Source organism: Wolffia australiana, chromosome 20 (assembly GCF_029677425.1).
Source record: "Wolffia australiana isolate 7733 chromosome 20, ASM2967742v1".
Taxonomy (NCBI): domain Eukaryota; kingdom Viridiplantae; phylum Streptophyta; class Magnoliopsida; order Alismatales; family Araceae; genus Wolffia; species Wolffia australiana.
Genome location: NC_135854.1, coordinates 1,351,228 through 1,367,783, shown reverse-complemented (window position 1 = coordinate 1,367,783; position 16,556 = coordinate 1,351,228). Strand labels below are relative to the sequence as shown.

The 16,556-nt window shown below is 40.7% G+C and overlaps 2 protein-coding genes across 7 annotated transcripts; both read right to left on the bottom strand.

Annotated features, from left to right (window-relative positions):
- Positions 1–245: 245 nt before the first annotated feature.
- PSBY (photosystem II BY) lies at positions 246–995 on the bottom strand. The gene has a single exon (XM_078591075.1). It carries the CDS (start codon positions 944–946, stop codon positions 395–397), a length of 552 nt encoding a protein of 183 aa, XP_078447201.1. The 5' UTR covers positions 947–995; the 3' UTR covers positions 246–394.
- Positions 996–9,566: 8,571 nt separating this feature from the next.
- LOC144716011 (uncharacterized) lies at positions 9,567–14,623 on the bottom strand. 6 transcript variants are annotated; one of them, XM_078591012.1, is made up of 6 exons: positions 14,476–14,617; positions 14,363–14,382; positions 14,152–14,219; positions 11,184–14,019; positions 10,613–10,694; positions 9,567–9,978 (listed from the first exon to the last, which is right to left on the bottom strand). In XM_078591012.1, the coding sequence occupies exons 4-6, from the start codon at positions 13,978–13,980 to the stop codon at positions 9,837–9,839; spliced, it is 3,021 nt and encodes a 1,006-aa protein (XP_078447138.1). In that variant the 5' UTR covers positions 13,981–14,019; positions 14,152–14,219; positions 14,363–14,382; positions 14,476–14,617; the 3' UTR covers positions 9,567–9,836. The 6 variants fall into 6 exon arrangements, with proteins under 6 accessions (XP_078447138.1, XP_078447140.1, XP_078447135.1 ...); XM_078591014.1 differs by having other exon boundaries at positions 11,184–13,883; XM_078591009.1 differs by lacking the exon at positions 14,363–14,382 and having other exon boundaries at positions 14,476–14,623.
- Positions 14,624–16,556: the final 1,933 nt, after the last annotated feature.

Sequence of the window (16,556 nt, the reverse complement as noted above, 5' to 3'; positions counted from 1 at the left end):
CTCGGATGTTGATAATCTGCGCACTGGGTGATCGTTTTTCAAGGTAACCTTCCATTTACAGACAAGAAACAGAGAGCTACACTTGATCACCCACAAAATAGTCCATCACCAAGTCACCCTCCCTCGCTCATATCTCTCACCCTTGTATTCTCTCTTTCTCTCTCTATCTCTCTCTCTCTCTACTTTCTCGCTCTTCTCTCACACTCTTCTCTCTCATGATAAACGGCACACAGAAACATCTAGGATGATGATAATCTGCGCACTGGGTGATCGTTTTTCAAGGTAATTCTTCCATTTACAGACAAGAAACAGAGAGCCACACTTGGTCACCCACAAAATATTCCATCACCAAGCCACCCTCTCTCTCTCTCTCTTCTCTCCTCCCCGTCTCTCTCTAGCCGGACCGCATCCGGTTGATCTGGTTGAGAGCAGGCTGCAGGATGTTGTACAGCACCCACAGCACGGCGGGCACGAGCGGGATGAGCAGCGCGAGCCCGCGGTTGTCCCCCGCCGCATCTGCGGCCGCAGCCGCGACCGCGCCGGGCGGCGCCAGCAGCCCAGCCGCGGCCATCGCCGCGCCCACGCCGAGCCCCGCGACGAGCGCCTTCTCGCTCCTCATCCTGTTCAGCTGGTTCAACGCCGGCTGAAGAATGTTGTACAGCACCCACAGCACGGCCGGGACGAGGGGGATGAGCAGGGCAAGCCCGCGGTTGTCCGATCCTTCGGCGAGCTCGGCGAGCTGCTGCGCGGCCATGGCGGGCTCGGCCGCGCTCAGCGCCGAGAAGACCGCGCCGGCCGCCGCTGCCACCGCCGCTGGGGTCGCCTCCTGCTTCTTGAGAGAGATGGGCTTGGAGGAGGGGAAAGTGGGGAGCTTTGGGGAGAGGGAGGACTTGACGGCGAGGCAGCGGGCGTTGAGCATGGCCATGGTGGAGAGGGAGGCCGCCATGGAGGGTGGAGAGGGGAGAAGGATGGGGGGGAGGAGAGAGGGTGGGGAGAGGGAGATATAGCTGACGGGGCAGGAGGGAGAGGAGGAAGGCCAATGGACTTGTGGGTTTTAGATTCTCTCCTTATCTGCAAGATTGGACGGGGGGTGATATCGACCTCATGTTTGCGGTTCCCGGCTCTCACCCTTATCGCACTTCTCTCTCTCTCTCTCCTCTCTTCTCTTCTCTTTTTTCTACTCTCTCTCTTTCTGCCCCAATTTCTACCCCTCTCCCTTTCTCTCCTCTCTTCTACCTCTCTTTTTGTGCCCCAATTTCTCTCTTTCTCCATTTCTCTCCTCTCTTCTACCTTTCTTCTTATGCCCCAATTTCTCCCTTTCTCCCTTTCTCCCTTTCTCTCTTCTCTTCTACCTCTCTTCTCTCTCTCTCTCTCTCTCTCTCTCCTCCCTTCTCCCTCTCAATCTCTCTCTCTCTCTCCTCCCTTCTCCCTCCCTCTCTCTCTCCCAATTTCTCCCTATCTCTCTCTCCCAATTTCTCCCTATCTCTCTCTCTCTCTCTCTCCCAATTTCTCCCTATCTCTCTCTCTCCCAATTTCTCCCTATCTCTCTCTCTCCCAATTTCTCCCTATCTCTCTCTCTCTCCCAATTTCTCCCTCTCTCTCCTCTCTTCTACCTCTCTTCTCCCTTCTCCCTCTCTCTCGCCTCCCTTCTCCCGCTCTCTCTCCTCCCTTCTACCTCTATCTCTCTCATCTCTTCTCTATCTCTCTCCTCCTTTCTCTAGCTCTCTCCTCCCTTCTCCCTCTATCTCTTTCATCACTTCTTTATCTCTCTCCTCCCTTCTCCCTCTATCTCTTTCATCACTTCTCTATCTCTCTCCTTCCTTCTCCCTCTATCTCTCTCCTCCCTTCTCCCTCTCTATCTCATCTTTTCTCTATCTCTTTCCTCCCTTCTCTTTCTCTATGTCATCTCCTCTCTATCTCTCTCCTCCCTTCTCCCTCTCTCTCCTCTCTTCTCTATCTCTCTCCTCCCTTCTCCCTCTCTCTATCATCTCTTCCCCCTATCTCTCTCTCTCCTCTCTCCTCTCGCTCTATCTCCTCTGTTCTCTCACTCTCTCAGGGCCCACCTTGAAGATTAAGTATATTAGTGTAGGTCCTTGGAGAGGAGGTTTGCAGGAATGCGCCTCTCAGACCATCAAAGATCAACTGAAAGTCTGAAACTATATCGTGTGATGAACAGAAACTCTTCTCTTTGTCTCTGTCAGCGGCCATCGTGGAAAATATGTTTGCATGCATGCCCTTCTTGTCGAGGAGGTTTGCAGAAATGCCCTTCTGAGAGTGTCTCTCTCTAGAAGCTTCTTGCCGTCAAACCACCAAAGAAGAAACAAAATTATAGATTGAGATTGAATGTAGGACTCCCTCATTCATGGGCCACCTTGAAAATTAAGAAACAATAAAACTGCAGCGTGTGACCTATGGTAGGGCTCTCTCTCTCTCTCTCTCTCTCTCTCTCTCTCTCTCTTTCTCCCTCTCTCTCTCTCTCTCTCTGTCTCCCTCTCTCTCTCCCTCTCTTTCTCTCCCTCTCTCTCCCTCTCTCTTTCTCTTTCTCTCTCCCCCTCTCTCTCTCCCTCTCTCTCCTTCTCTCTCCTTCTCTCTCCTTCTCTCTCCTTCTCTCTTTCTCCCTCTCTCGCTTCCTCTCTCTCTCCTCCTCTCTCGTTCTCCTTCTCTCTCTCTCACTCCCTCTCTCACTCTCTCTCTCTCTCTCTCTCTCTCCCTCGCTCTTTCTCCATCTCTCTCTCCCTCTCTCTTTCTCCATCTCTCTTTCTCCCTCTCTCGTTCTCCCCCTCTCTCCCCCCCTCTCGTTCTCCCTCGTTATCTCTTTCTCTCTCTCTCTCCCCCTCTCGTTCTCCCTCTTTATCTCTTTCTCTCTCCTTCTCTCGTTCTCCTTCTCTCTCCCCTCTCTCGTTCTCCCTTTCTCTCTCTCTCTCTCTCCCTCTCTCTCTCTCTCGTTCTCTCTCTACCTCTTTCTCACCCTCCCTCTCTCTCCTTCTCTCGTTCTCCCTTTCCCTCTCCCTCTCTCTCTCTTCCTCTCTCGTTCTGTCTACCTCTTTCCTTCCTTCTCTCTCTCCCTCTCTCTCTCTTCCTCTCTCGTTCTCTCTCTACCTCTTTCTCTCCCTCTCTCTCTCTCTCTCCTTCTCCCGTTCTCACTTTCCCTCTCCCTCTCTCTCTTCCTCTCGTTCTCTCTACCTCTTTCTTTCCCTCTCTCTCTCGTTCTCTCGTTCTCTCTTTCGCTCTCCTCTCTCTCTCTCTCTCCCTCTCTCTTTCTCGCTCTCTCTCCTCTCGTTCTCCCTCTCTCTCTCTCTCCCTCTCTGTCTCTTTCTCTTCCTCTCTCTTTCTCGCTCTCTCTCCTCTCGTTCCCTCTCTCTCTCCCCCTCTCTGTCTCTTTCTCTTCCTCTCTCTTCCCCCTCTCTCTCTCAATGATGGAAAGGTACAGAAACCACCTTGAAAGTTCAGTATATGCTTACATGTCCTTGCAGATCCAACTTATATCAGATATTTGCAGAGACCCTACTTTTTTAAATTCATCTTGTATCCTAGATTTGCACATATGCCCTTCTCAGATCTCTCTCTGTCTAGAAGTTTCCTTCCGCCAAACCACACAAAAAACAAAACGACAGTGTGTGGTCTAAGGTTTTCCTAGCTCATTCTAGAACTCTCTCCTCATAGATCTTTTAGAATGTTTGACCATGATCTTCCTAGAAAAAATACTAACCACATTGCAGATGCTTTCTAATTAAAAAATAATATCCATAGTTTGATCAGCCTCTTAGTTTCTGGGGGTTGTACAATGAATTTTGAATGAAATATCGAAACTAAAAATAGGGGAGTATTAAAATACAAGTTATTATCTTAGAAGGAAACTTTCTGGAGTTTAATGAACTTTGAGTTATTTGAAACTCTGTTTTTTTTACTTTGTTGACCGGTAGGTCATGGTCACCCAAATAGTATATTAATCCTCCAACCCTAATAAGTTAAGACAGCGTCTAGTTCTTTCCCTTAAATGGTGCAACTCAATTTGGTTCCAAAATTTGTTTCACAAATCTATATTTTATTGTTATGAATGCTCGAAAAGGATTAGAAGAAAAAAAGGGCTAAATCAGAAATAAATAATTTAAATAATTTTCACCCAGTTGGCCAGTCCAGACTTAATAGGCTAATTTTCTAGTCCTAATGGAGTATTTTGTCTTCCCATTGGAGTTACAATGTCAGCCCGTGAGGAAAATTTCATTAGTTCACATGATGACTGTATTCACGCAGTGGAAATTCTCGAATCACATAAATCAATCACACAATTACAAAAATGTTGATCTTACAATGGTTGATATGACCAAGGCACATAAACATATACCAACCACAAAAACCTGCCAATAGGGGATAAGGTGAAGACTGACATTACTTCTATTTGATTATATATTGTAATAAATTGAAGGAAAAGATGAGATAGTGGACTGCAGAGATAATTTCTGAGAATGTGGAGAAGAGATAGAAAAAATTGGGGCAAAAAATGAACTAACTTTATTACTGAACAGATGCCCCTTTTATACAAATTTTCACATAGAGAGAGAGGTGTTAATGCTTTTGTCCAACGGTCAAAAACTGAACGTTGGAAAAAGCTGCAGAAAAGATTCCTTTTTCAAAAAAAAGGACATCCAACAGCTATATTTATAGCTGTTGGAGGCTGGTCCTGATATAAATCAGGCCCAGCATATATTAGGTCCTTAATGGACCTAATATATTCCCTAAATGGGGCCCTCACTATTGGGCCCTTAATGGGTTCTTAGTGGGCCATTAATGGATCCTTATTGGGCCTTTATTTAAATCCATTTTAGGTTAGTTTTTCCATTAGATCCCTAGGATTAGTCTATTACACGTACATGGCTTCAGGCCCATAAGTTAGTAAAATTAGCCCTAACTGGGCCGTGATGATCTAACACCCCCCCACAAGTTGAGGACTCACGTTGGTACCACACCCGACGCCGTACAACGTGTCTTGGATCGACGCATCCACCCTCCCAGTACGGATGTAGTGCCATGTTCCTTTGAAGATGAGCACGTATGACGAGCAGGTGCTCTGTGACGTACTACCAATGAAAATTGGTAGTATCATTCTTGGACGACCATGGTTGTTTGACCATGACATCCAACTAGCAGGACGAGCGAACACATGCTCGTTTACCTATGGGGGTAGGCGCCTTATATGGTACCCCTCGACCAGTGCCCACACCCCCCAGCCAGCACCTACTACCGGACAGGAGGCCCCACCTCCAACACCGGTCGTCACAAATGGGTGCATATTTAGGCGAGGCCTAGAGCCCGTAGAAGACACATTACCGGTCAGCTTCGCACTCGCCATTTCACCTTCATCAGCACCAAAGGAGACGGAGCCCAAGGACCCTGAGGTGTCCCCGATAGTAGCAAAATTTGTAGACGTATTTCCTGCCGAGCTCCCTTGTGAGCTTCCTCCACTGAGGAACATCCAACATGCGATAGACTTAGTTCCGAGAGCATCTCTCCCAAATCTACCTCACTACCGGATGGACCCGATCAAGTACGAGGAATTGCACGAGCAGGTGAAGGAGCTGCTCTCCAAAGGATTGATCAGGGAGAGCCTTAGCCCGTGCGCCGTACCAGCCTTACTCGCGCCCAAGCAAGACGGGACTTGGCGCATGTGTTGCGACTCTAGGGCCATCAACAAGTTCCAATAGGCCTTGTCCAATAGAACCCTTGAGGTAGGACAGAATCCGATCTGCTGCTCCTTGATGTGACTCTCGTGGGTCGTTCATGAACTGGCTGAGGGAATTCACAGCAAAAGCTGTCTGGCCTTGTGTGGTTCAGATAAAGCAACCTACCAATGAGACTTTGAAATGATGACTTGTCGATTGGGGCATCTTTGTCATGCTGTTCTGCCTTTAACTTCACATTGACATCGACTGGAGTAGCCGACGGTCTGCAGTCCAATTTTCCTGTTTCCTTTAGTAAATCCAGGATATACTTATGTTGAGTGAGTAAAATCCCCGATTTTGAATATGCAACTTCAATTCCTAGAAAATATGTCAAAAACCCTAAAGCTTTGGTGTCATTCAAGTCCAATTTGACCCTCTTATGCAACTTCAAGTCAAGTGAAAGTGATCTAAAGCTTTCAATTAGGAAAGCATCATATATGTTAGATCATCACGGCCCAGTTAGGGCTAATTTTACTAACTTATGGGCCTGACATCAAAGCTTTACTATTGCAAAGTTTTACACAGGTTTCTCTGGTTAACCCACCGTATAACTATCCCATCCAGAGCCTCAATCTTATAATATCTCCCTAATGAATTTCTGCAACGGGAATTCCATTCCATTCTAAAAATATTGATGCACAAGAAAAAAAAAACAAAAAAATGATTAACATCTGATAAAAAGATTGCTAAATTTTTTAAGATCACTTTTACATAGTTATACACTTTAAATTTTCAAATATAGATTAATTTTGAGCAACATCAATATATTTATATGTTTTGATTAATAAAAATGTATAACTTATTTAATTTCATTTTTATTCTAAAACTATAAATTTGAGAATAATCATCTGCAAGTATTTTACTTATAAATTATCTATAATGACTTAATAAAAAAATCTTATTAATATTTTTAAAGTCAAACATTATTTTTTCAATGAAATTTTTATTAGACCATGATTTTGATAAATTAACTTTGTCGATGATTTAGATATATGGAGTATAATGGATCATAAATAAGTATTATGAAATATTTATGGAAAATAAACATAAATTAGTTTCTAAGATAAATCAGTGCAGGAAAGTGTGAGTTAATCATTGTGATGCTTGTGATATATATACATAGTTATTAATTATTCAACAGGTAAACTTGGGAAGGAGAAATCACCCAAACACCTTATGAAAAGGAGTAATGTCCAAGTAAATAATTATCAAGCTAAGATTTTATTTCTTGGATGAACCTATCCATATATGAATCATTATAGTTCTTTGTCTCCGATATTTTTATGAATTGTGAGTTTCACATTAATAGAAAGAACAAGATCCAAATAGGTGCATGTAGTTTTTTTATTGACTTGAATCGTATCACTTGAAGATGCAGAATTCCTAGTCTTGGGGACAAAAAGGCACCCAAGGTTAGTCCTATTCTCAAATCTTGTACTTTACATATATTATATATATTTGAATTAAATATGAGATAATTCTGAATTCAAATATAAGTACAACACATATATTGTTCCTGAGATTGATGAATTATCATGTGGAAATCTGGCTGATAGTTAAGTTTATAATATAATATATAATATTCTAATTCTAGTATTTGTGAGCATCCTTATAACGCTGAAAATAGATGTTTCTCATACATATTTTTAAATTAAAATACTAAGGGTTATGATAGTTTTTGAATTGAACAATCCATTTTCCAATTCCGAGAGACTACACTATGTTTTTTAGAAACAATCAACACATCCTCCAATAATGACAAATGTGAAATCACATCCTTGTAAATTTGTGAAAGATCAAACTACCTTATGTATCTTGAAGGTTTATACTCTTCTAAAAGATATGTCATAATCCTTCGTTTTTAGACCTAATTTCTGATCCCTTAGTGTATCTATGTGTTGTGCTCTGCTAATAATAGATCGGCAGAGTAATTTGCTTTCATGAAAATGCTTATGAGAGAAAAGAAAAGTGGGACATGAAAACATTTTCATGAATGAGAAGAACACCAGGTGGTATTTAGTGGAACAAACAGGGAAAAGCAAAAATGCTAAGTTCAGAAGGATCAGCTAATTTTAATGTGGTTTAAGAGAGCAAGTAGAATTGATTACTTGATTAGCAAACCAGTCAACATGATAAATTATGGCTATATGGTTCAAGAAAAATAACATAAAAAGCTTCAGAGAAACCCCGATTCTTGAGAAATGATATATTTCTTCAAAAAACAGATAACCAATTATCAGCTTTATCTCACCAAAAATATGAAGAATTTGCATTACACGGTATGCTAGCTTAATAATTCAAGAATCTTGATCTCATGCCATTTAAGATAATGACATCTTCACGTCATTTTAAGCCTTTTTTATGATACAAAAGTATAATGACACCATGGTATAATTAAAATCAGATAATCAGGAAGACAAATTGGTAATTAGGAAGGAAGTATTTTTGAAATTGTAGACACATACTAACTAGAGATAAGATTCGAGTTAATAATCTACCTGGTTCAGTAAGCTGATAGCAGACTCAAGAAAGAGTTAAATCTGGTTCTCTCTTTAAATAAAATAGGGTAATTTATTTAAATATCCTCTAGTTCAATTCATCTGTTAATAATTCCATAATATTCAAATCTCTTCTGCAAGTTTTAACTCAAATTTTCATGGCAAAAAAAATTATAGTGAAACCATGAATTGAAAATATTTACTGGAAAATAATTATATAATAATTTAAAATTCTGAAAAAAACCTAGCAACCAAATGAAAAGAGTGCATATTTTTCTGGATAAATGAAAATTTCTATACCATCGAACAGACATAGGTGACGTTAAAGACAATGAATTACCGGGTCCAGTAAGCTGATTGCAGACACATTGAAGAGAAAATCTGGGACTCCCCAAAATAAAAATAAAAAAGTAAACGTCCATACAGTAACACTCTAGAATGGCACATTTGATACATGTCTATTTTCTATATTATCCAGTTTTTTGCCATTTTACAGCTAATTTAATTTTATTATTAGTCATATTACCCATGTATAATTATAGATGAACTAGATATTCTATTAGAACTAGAGTCAAAAGAAATTCATATCGTCCACTTTATTAAATTATGACTTCTAGTATATAATATATTTTGAATTTACTTTTAGAGTTTATAAGTTCTTGTTTCTGTTTATTGATGATAAGATTCTGTGGTGAACAAAAGCATATAATTAAGTAATCAGTGTGTAAGTTTGTGTGAACAATGAATAGATGGAACTAATGAGTATTTGGCCAATGAATGATGATAATTTAGGTGTTGTATTCTATTTCAAGATAAGATTATTTATTCAACAAATTGGATTTGGCATGTCATTTCTCAATTATATCTCCAAAATGACTTAATTACTCACAGCATCGATGTTCAGTATGTCAATAAGATATCCAGAAAGAATCAATGTCTTCTGTGGTTTTCGGGATGGGCACGAGGTGCAGTGTGAAATTCTCCCCTAACCCATGGGCCGGTGTGCAATGCAATCCGGCAGAATTCTGAACCACCCACTGCCCCAAATCAAACAAGCCACATGATCCTTGTTGGGACAAATTTTTCTTATTTTTTATTAAATAACTGATAAAACTGCCCATTGACACTGGCCCGACCCCATGCACCGGGGGGAGGTGAGAGTCAAATGCTCTCTGTGTTCAGCGAAGGGCAGTTGAAAATTTGAACCACACCGCAAACCTGTGCAACCTCTCAACAACCGTGATCGGATCATCCGTACGTGGTTTAAAAGAGATATAATCTTGCTTTAAGACCTCGGAAAATACAGATGGGCATCTAAATAATTCCAAAATTTTGCAAGTAGATCCACTGAATAAACCAACATGGATAAAAACTGTAATATAGCTGAATGCATCATTATATAAACAGGGAGCTAACAAATAAGATGAACATGTGCCCTATTTCACCTCCAACAAGAGATTTCTCCTCAAGAACAGTTAAAAACAAAAAAATTAAGTAAAAAATTGATCTTCAACTCTTGGTTGCTTTTGGCAACTTGCTTCACAAGAGCTCAAGCTTGAGCATTTGGAATTCTTGGATCTGAAACTGAGCTGTTTTACTCATTTAGGACAAAAGTTGTTTAGGATTCTGGTTGAGTTTCAGGAACAAAGTCAACATCATCAGCTTGGGATGCTGAAACATTTAGTTTAGCCTTCCTATAGCTATGAGATCCTCTCAGAAGTACGCTCAACGCGATCCGCTTTTTCGACGTGTTTGATGCCCTGTGGCATAAAAAAAACAAGCAAAACAATTATGATGGTCTGAATGCCCTGGGAGTAGAAAATTCTTAGTTGATCAAGAACAAGGCTAGAGCAGTATAATTATTTCCTCATGTTTTAGAGAATTTTTAAGGTTGTTGTTTTTTTATTGAAAAATGAATTGGAATTACAGAATAAAAGAAGTATTTTGTTGATACAGTTTCCTATCAAGGAAGGGGTTGAGTGAAAGAAAACTAAAGAAGATGACTGAAAGAAAATGACAAACAGAGAGAGAAAGAGATCGTAATTGCAATTCTCGTCTTTTTTTCTTGTCTGCCATCCAAAAGGGAGAGCTACCCTATTTATAGGGAAAGATGCATGAAGCGAAATACTTTAATACCCCTAGTGGGCTACAATGATAAAATACCAATTAATGGGTTTGGGGTTTGTACCAGAATGTTTCACACAATTACTGAGAAAGTGGCATGCACAGAGAAAGTTCTAACACATGGTAGGAATAATAAATCTGTTAACCTGAATGAAGTTGACGAGTGATCAACAAAACCAGTGGGTAAAAACTTTGCTAAACTATACAAAACAAAGTTTAAAAGTAGATAAAAGGTCCTTAACTTACATAAAAGGTATAATGACTACTTACTTGGATTGATCAATCTCATCTCCACTGGTCTCAGCAGTTGATATTGAACCCCCTGGAAAACCGGAAGCTAGAGGCCTGAGTTCTGTGTCAAATAACAAATTTTGGAGAAAAAAAAGCAAATGAAATTCTTCTTATGACTCAAAGTAGATAAAGGGAAAATTCTCCAAATTGTATGAACATCAACTCTAAACCTTTTTCCAGAGCTGAAAAAATTTGACCTAAAGGAACTAGTTCGTGATCCACAATGATAAACATTGTTGCTTGAAAATATCCGCAGATAGAAGAAATCTCCTCCGAGAGGTTTGAAGAAATAATTTTTTTTTTTTGAAAAACAAGGTTTGAAGAAATAGTACATTCCGGTAGAGGGGCTTAAGAAGGAAAAAAGAAATTGGTGCCATCTTTTCATACCGAGCTCCATAGGATTAAGGAACGATGGATGCAAGGTAGCCAAAAAAATGGAAGTCGCAGGATACAACTCATTAAAGCCTTTGGAAGAAGGCTGAGAATAATCATTGGAATTCAGGCATATTATTAACCATAAAGTAACGGATAAGTATAATATAATTACTACCTGAATGGGCAGCCAACTTCGGAGACTTTGGTCCTCTGATCACCATAGTTTGGTTGGTACCACCTTTGGCGTTGAGGGATTTATTGTTGTTTGCTTCAAGTTGATCATCAGAGCTTGAAGAACTGAAGTTTCCAAAGGTATCATCACATGTATTATGAAATATATCCTCTTGATCAGACTTTTTGATGACCTTATTTGATTTCTTTACAGGAGCTTTTCTCACAGAAATGCGATAATGCCCATTATTTTGAAAAGATTCATCTTCTGTGGTGTCGCTCGATGGAGCTGGTAAAGTGGTCTTTTCTTGTTCAAAGCTTCTGGCCAGCTTCCGTTTGACATCATCTATAGATTCCTGCCTTACAGCTGACTTCTCTGACCTGGTATTTGAATCTTTCTTTTTCATATGGTCAATTGCTGAAGTATTCTGCTTTAAAAAATGACCAGTTTCAGATATCTCTTCACTTTTGTCATTTTTTTGGGGAGTACCAGCTGGCTTCTTGCTGCTTAGTCGTTTGCTTTTTCTCACAGAATTTCTCCTGTCCGATTCCATTTCATCATCTTTTCTGGATAAAGTTTGCTTCATAGCATCTGTGGCATTAGACATATCCTTAACAGAAAGAACATTAGAATGAACAACGAAATTTTCTATTAAGTGTGATGAATCAGAAACAGATGGTTCAACCTTAGATGACTTTTTCTTGCTATGCTTTGATGTCTTGCCTGATGCTTTGGTTGATGGGAATACTGCTGCAGTTTGTTCTACTGTAACTGTCTCGGGCTGTAGGATAGATGGATCAGATTTTAGCGGCTCATTCCCTATAGCATTTAGCATTTTGCTGTGATTTGAAGCACCACGCTCGGATTGCATCAAACTCACCACTTTGGAAGCTTCATCCATATTTTTTCCTTCTTGCGCCTCGATTTCTTTTTCTGAATCTTTAGCAGCTTCAGACCCAGAAGGATTAAGGGTTTTAACTTTCTTGTCTTTACGTTTACTCTTTTTCCTTCCTTTGGAAAGGGTGGCGTCAGAATCTAAATCCATGTGATCATTGTGTAGTAAGTCCTTGATATCCTTTTCATTGATCGATTCCACCGTGATGTGACTGGGATTGTTCTGTAGGGCCTCTTCTTTGGAGAAAAAATCTTTTTTCCCTAATTCCATCTTGGAAAGTTCAAGTTCAGAACCTATCTTCGAAGAACAGGGAGGATCCATTTCAGTATGAAGTATAGATGAATCAGGTTTTATTGGCTCACTCTCAACAGAAATTAGGGTATTACCCTCATTTGAAGCATCATGCTTGACTTGCATCAAAGCCCCCACTTTGGGAGCTTCACACATATTAGTTCCTCCTTGTGCCTCAAATTTTTTTTCTGGATTCTTGGAAGCAACAGACCCAGAAGGGTTATGGGTTTTAACCTTCTTGTCTTCATGTTTACTCTTCTTCCTTCCTCTTGAAAGAGTAACGTCAGAAGCAAAATCCAGGTGATCATTGGTCACTACATCCTTGGATTCCTTTTCATTGATTGATTCCACTGTGATCTGACTGGGATTGTTCTTTAGAGCCGCATCTTTGGATAAAAAATCCTTTTTCCCCAATTCTAGCTTGGAAGGCTCAAGTTCAGAGCCTGCCCTAGAAGAATGGGGAAGATCTATTTCAGTGTGGAGTTCATCCCCTTCTTTTCTCCCCTTTCTTTTCTTCTTTTTCTTCTCCACCTGAGGATCTTGCAGCGACGGAGAGTCATCATGTAGAAGCTGGCTGCAGAGCTCACCCAAGATTCCCAGTTGGTCAATGCCACGTGTCTTGTGAGCTGATTTGTGTTGTTTATGCTTTCTTTTCTTTTCATTATAGGGATCTTCAGTAATTCTGGAATCGCCACTCTTCATCTTCTCCTTCCCAGGGTCATCTTTACAGGGTTGGCCTTCAAAAATCAGAGAAGATTGACTTCCAATATCCCTATCTTCATTCTGCAACTCTTGCCCCTCACTATGTACGTCAATAGGAATGCCCTCTCCTGCTTCTAATCTAGTGACTGTAGAATTACCACTCTTCATCTTGTCCTCATTGGCAGAATCTTTGGAGAGTTGGCCTTGCAATATGTCAGAATCCACATCCAATTGATTTCCAATTTTACTCTCTCCTTTCTGTAGCTCGTCTTCCTTAAACTGGGCATCAGCAAGAATCTCCCCATCACAGCGATGTCTCATTCCAGTTTCAGTTTCAGTATTTAACCGCTTGCCGGCAGCCCCATCTTCATTTTTCAACTCTTCTCCTTCACACTGGACATCACCAGAAATCTCATCATTATTGGGGATGATTAGTCTTGCTTCCGTTTCGGCATCTAGCCGTTTTCCAACAGCCTCATCTTCATTCTGTAAACTTTCTCCTTCACACAAGACATCATTAAGAACTTCACCATCTAACGATGACCTTTCTCTTGAAATTTCATCTCTACTATCTACAGGAGGAATCACAGTAGGGCGTGCAGACGATGAAGGAATAAGTGCATGAGAGTGCTCAAGTTGACTATTTAGTACTTCAGAAGCTGACTTCTTTCCAGGATCCCCTCCTCCCTCTGAATCTCTCATACACTCGGGTTCAGGCGGAGAAACAAGAACTGATTGTTGAATTCGATGCTCAGCATTTTGAATAGGAAGAGATGTTGAATGTTGATGCGTATTGACTTCAAGATTTATCCCATCTGTAGAGAGTTTTTTCCCAGAATCAGTAACAGGGGCCATATCCATTTGAAGAAACCAAGTCCCTCTGATTCCATTGAATGCAGTTTTAACCAACATGGAATCTGAGAGGTGATAGTAGATGGCTCTGCGCCGCACCTATGATCAACACATATCATTAATTAACACTTAGAATAAAAAAGATGAGCTTCAGAGTGAAAGAGATTGCCAAAGAACAAAAAAACTACAAATTTTTAACCACTGTTGGCATTTCTGAATAAGAATATTAACCTTAAGGGACAAGACGGAGACATCTCCAAAACTGGGGAAGCCAGCTGCGTGCTCAATGCAGACTTTTCCTGAAACGAGAGTCACAATCAGATTGAATAAAATGACAAGAGCAAGACATTGAAAAGTAAAAAGAAATAAATAGAGAAACAAAAGAAATCCGTCAGATAAATTCTTCTGTCCATGATTGAACTCCTCCACTTCAAACAATTACCACCATCCAACTGAAATCCGCTGAAAGAGAAGAATGCGAAATTCAACACAGAAAACTTCGCAGAAAAAGAACACCACAGAACCACAAACAGAAAGATCAAATGAAGGTTTTACTCTTGAAATCGGCCACGGTTTCTTCGGGAGAGACCACGAGCGCGACGTGGGTTCCAAGGCTAGTGTCCACGAAGATTGGCGGCGCCGCTTGAGAAGATACGTAGGGATTGGAAGCGCCCTCTCCCGCCATGGCGAGAGAGAGAGAGAGAGAGTTAGAAAGAACAAAGAAAGTTGTAAGAAAGAAGGGTATATTTCGTCCCGTCCAGTCCTCCCGGGACGCATTTTCGTCCCTAAATTCGTCCCGGACGAAAAAACACATTATATATATTTAATATATTATAATATATTATAAATTGTCCCTAGCGAGGCCACCTGGCAACATCCCAACCGTCGGATGTGAATCCGGCAGTTTTCTGTCCACATTCGTCCGTCCATCGTCTGGCGACCTCCGGACGGACGATTTTTTCGTCCCACGGGACGAAAACCGTCCAGTCCAGTGGTCCCCAGGACGAATTTTCGTCACGAAATTCTTCCATATCCTTGGACGCGATGATTTTTTCGTCCTATGACGGAAAAATCGTCGCGTCCGCGTCCCTGCACTATAATGGTATTTATAGACATAAATATTTATTGGGCCTAATAAAAAACCCAAGAAGTATGGGGCTTCTAACAGTATAGTGCACGGGCACGGATGAGACGGTTATTTCCTCGGTGGACGAAACAATTGTTCAAGCCGATAGTTTGGACGAATGGCGGAATGTGGAATTGTCTGCCGGTCTCTGAGCGGGACAATTTTTTCGACCATGGACAAAATAACCGTCTTGTCTGCGGCCTTGGATGGCAGACGGAACGGTCTGTGCGTGTCGAGTTAGAGCCTGTGGGTTGTAGCTGGCTGACGCACGTGCCGTGCCATGTGTCAAATTCTGAGTGGCCTAATGCTGATGCACGGTCAGCATAAAAGCACTGCTTTGTCGTAGACGTCAGACGGGACTTGGCGTGACCGAAAATATTTGGAATGAGACTATCCTCTAAAAATTGGGACGTAGGACGGGATGAAGATTGCCCTGTCCCGTCATTTGTCCACGTCCTGGCGGTAGTGCTCTAAATCTAAGAGTTTGATTAGGTTGTCATTTTAGCGTTGATTATGGTCTCAAGTAAGTATTTAATCTTTTTACAGTGTCATCAGGTATCTGAGAGTTCAAGAATCAGGGATAAGGAATTAATGCCTCTTTATTATGTTTTGCATTACTTGTGAAGACAAAATATAGTCTCAAATAAGTTATGACTCAGTGGCACCGAATTTCTGGGAGTTCAAGATTCAGTGCTAAGGAATGAATGCCTATTTATTCTGCTTTGCATTACTTGTGAAGAAAAAAATATGGTCTCAGCTAAGTGCTTATACAGTGCCACCAGATTTTTCAAAGATTCTCTTCTTATTCTGTTTGCATCGCTTATGGTGAAGAAGCATAGTATGGAATAAGTCCCCAATCCTTATTCAGTGTCAACATACATCTGAGAGATCAGTACTTTTTAAGGATAAGGTATTGATGTGTGTTATTCTGTATGCATTACTTATACTGAATAAAAATAGTCTCAAATAAGTACTAATCCTTGTATAGTGCCACCATATTTTGAGATATTAATACTCGAGGATAAGTTATTAATGCATCTTATTCTGTTTTGCATTACTTATGGTTGAAAAGTATAGTGTTAGATAAGTTTTAATACCTTGAACAGAGTCACCATATTTTTGAGCGATTAGGACTCAGGGATAAGGGGTATTAGTGCTGCTTATTCTGTATGCATTACTTAAGGTGCAGAAATACAGTCTCAAATAAGTCCTAATCCTTTTACAATGCCTCCAGATTTATGAGAGATTAAAACTGAAGTATAAGGTATTAGTAGGTTTGTTTATGGTTGCATTATTAATGGTGACTAGTATAGTCTTAAATAAGTCTTAATATTCATACAGTGACACCAGGTTTCTGTGAGGCTAAAATATCAGTGCCTCTTATATTAGGTCTCAAAGATAATATATTAATACCTCTTTGCTTTTTGCACTACTGACGATGAAGAAATTTAGTATCAAATAAGTCATGCATGTATAGTGTCACCAAATTTCTGAGGTTTTAAGACTCAAG

What these genes read in the sequence shown, in the direction of transcription:
- PSBY (XM_078591075.1), bottom strand. Translation starts at nt 946, where the DNA reads ATGGCGGCCTCCCTCTCCACCATGGCCATGCTCAACGCCCGCTGCCTC.
- LOC144716011 (XM_078591009.1), bottom strand. Translation starts at nt 14,605, where the DNA reads ATGGCGGGAGAGGGCGCTTCCAATCCCTACGTATCTTCTCAAGCGGCG. An exon ending in GAAGTTGGCTGCCCATTCAG is followed by an intron (nt 10,695 to 11,183) that starts GTAGTAATTATA and finishes TATTTGACACAG; the next exon opens with AACTCAGGCCTCTAGCTTCC. An exon ending in GATGAGATTGATCAATCCAA is followed by an intron (nt 9,979 to 10,612) that starts GTAAGTAGTCAT and finishes TTTATGCCACAG; the next exon opens with GGCATCAAACACGTCGAAAA.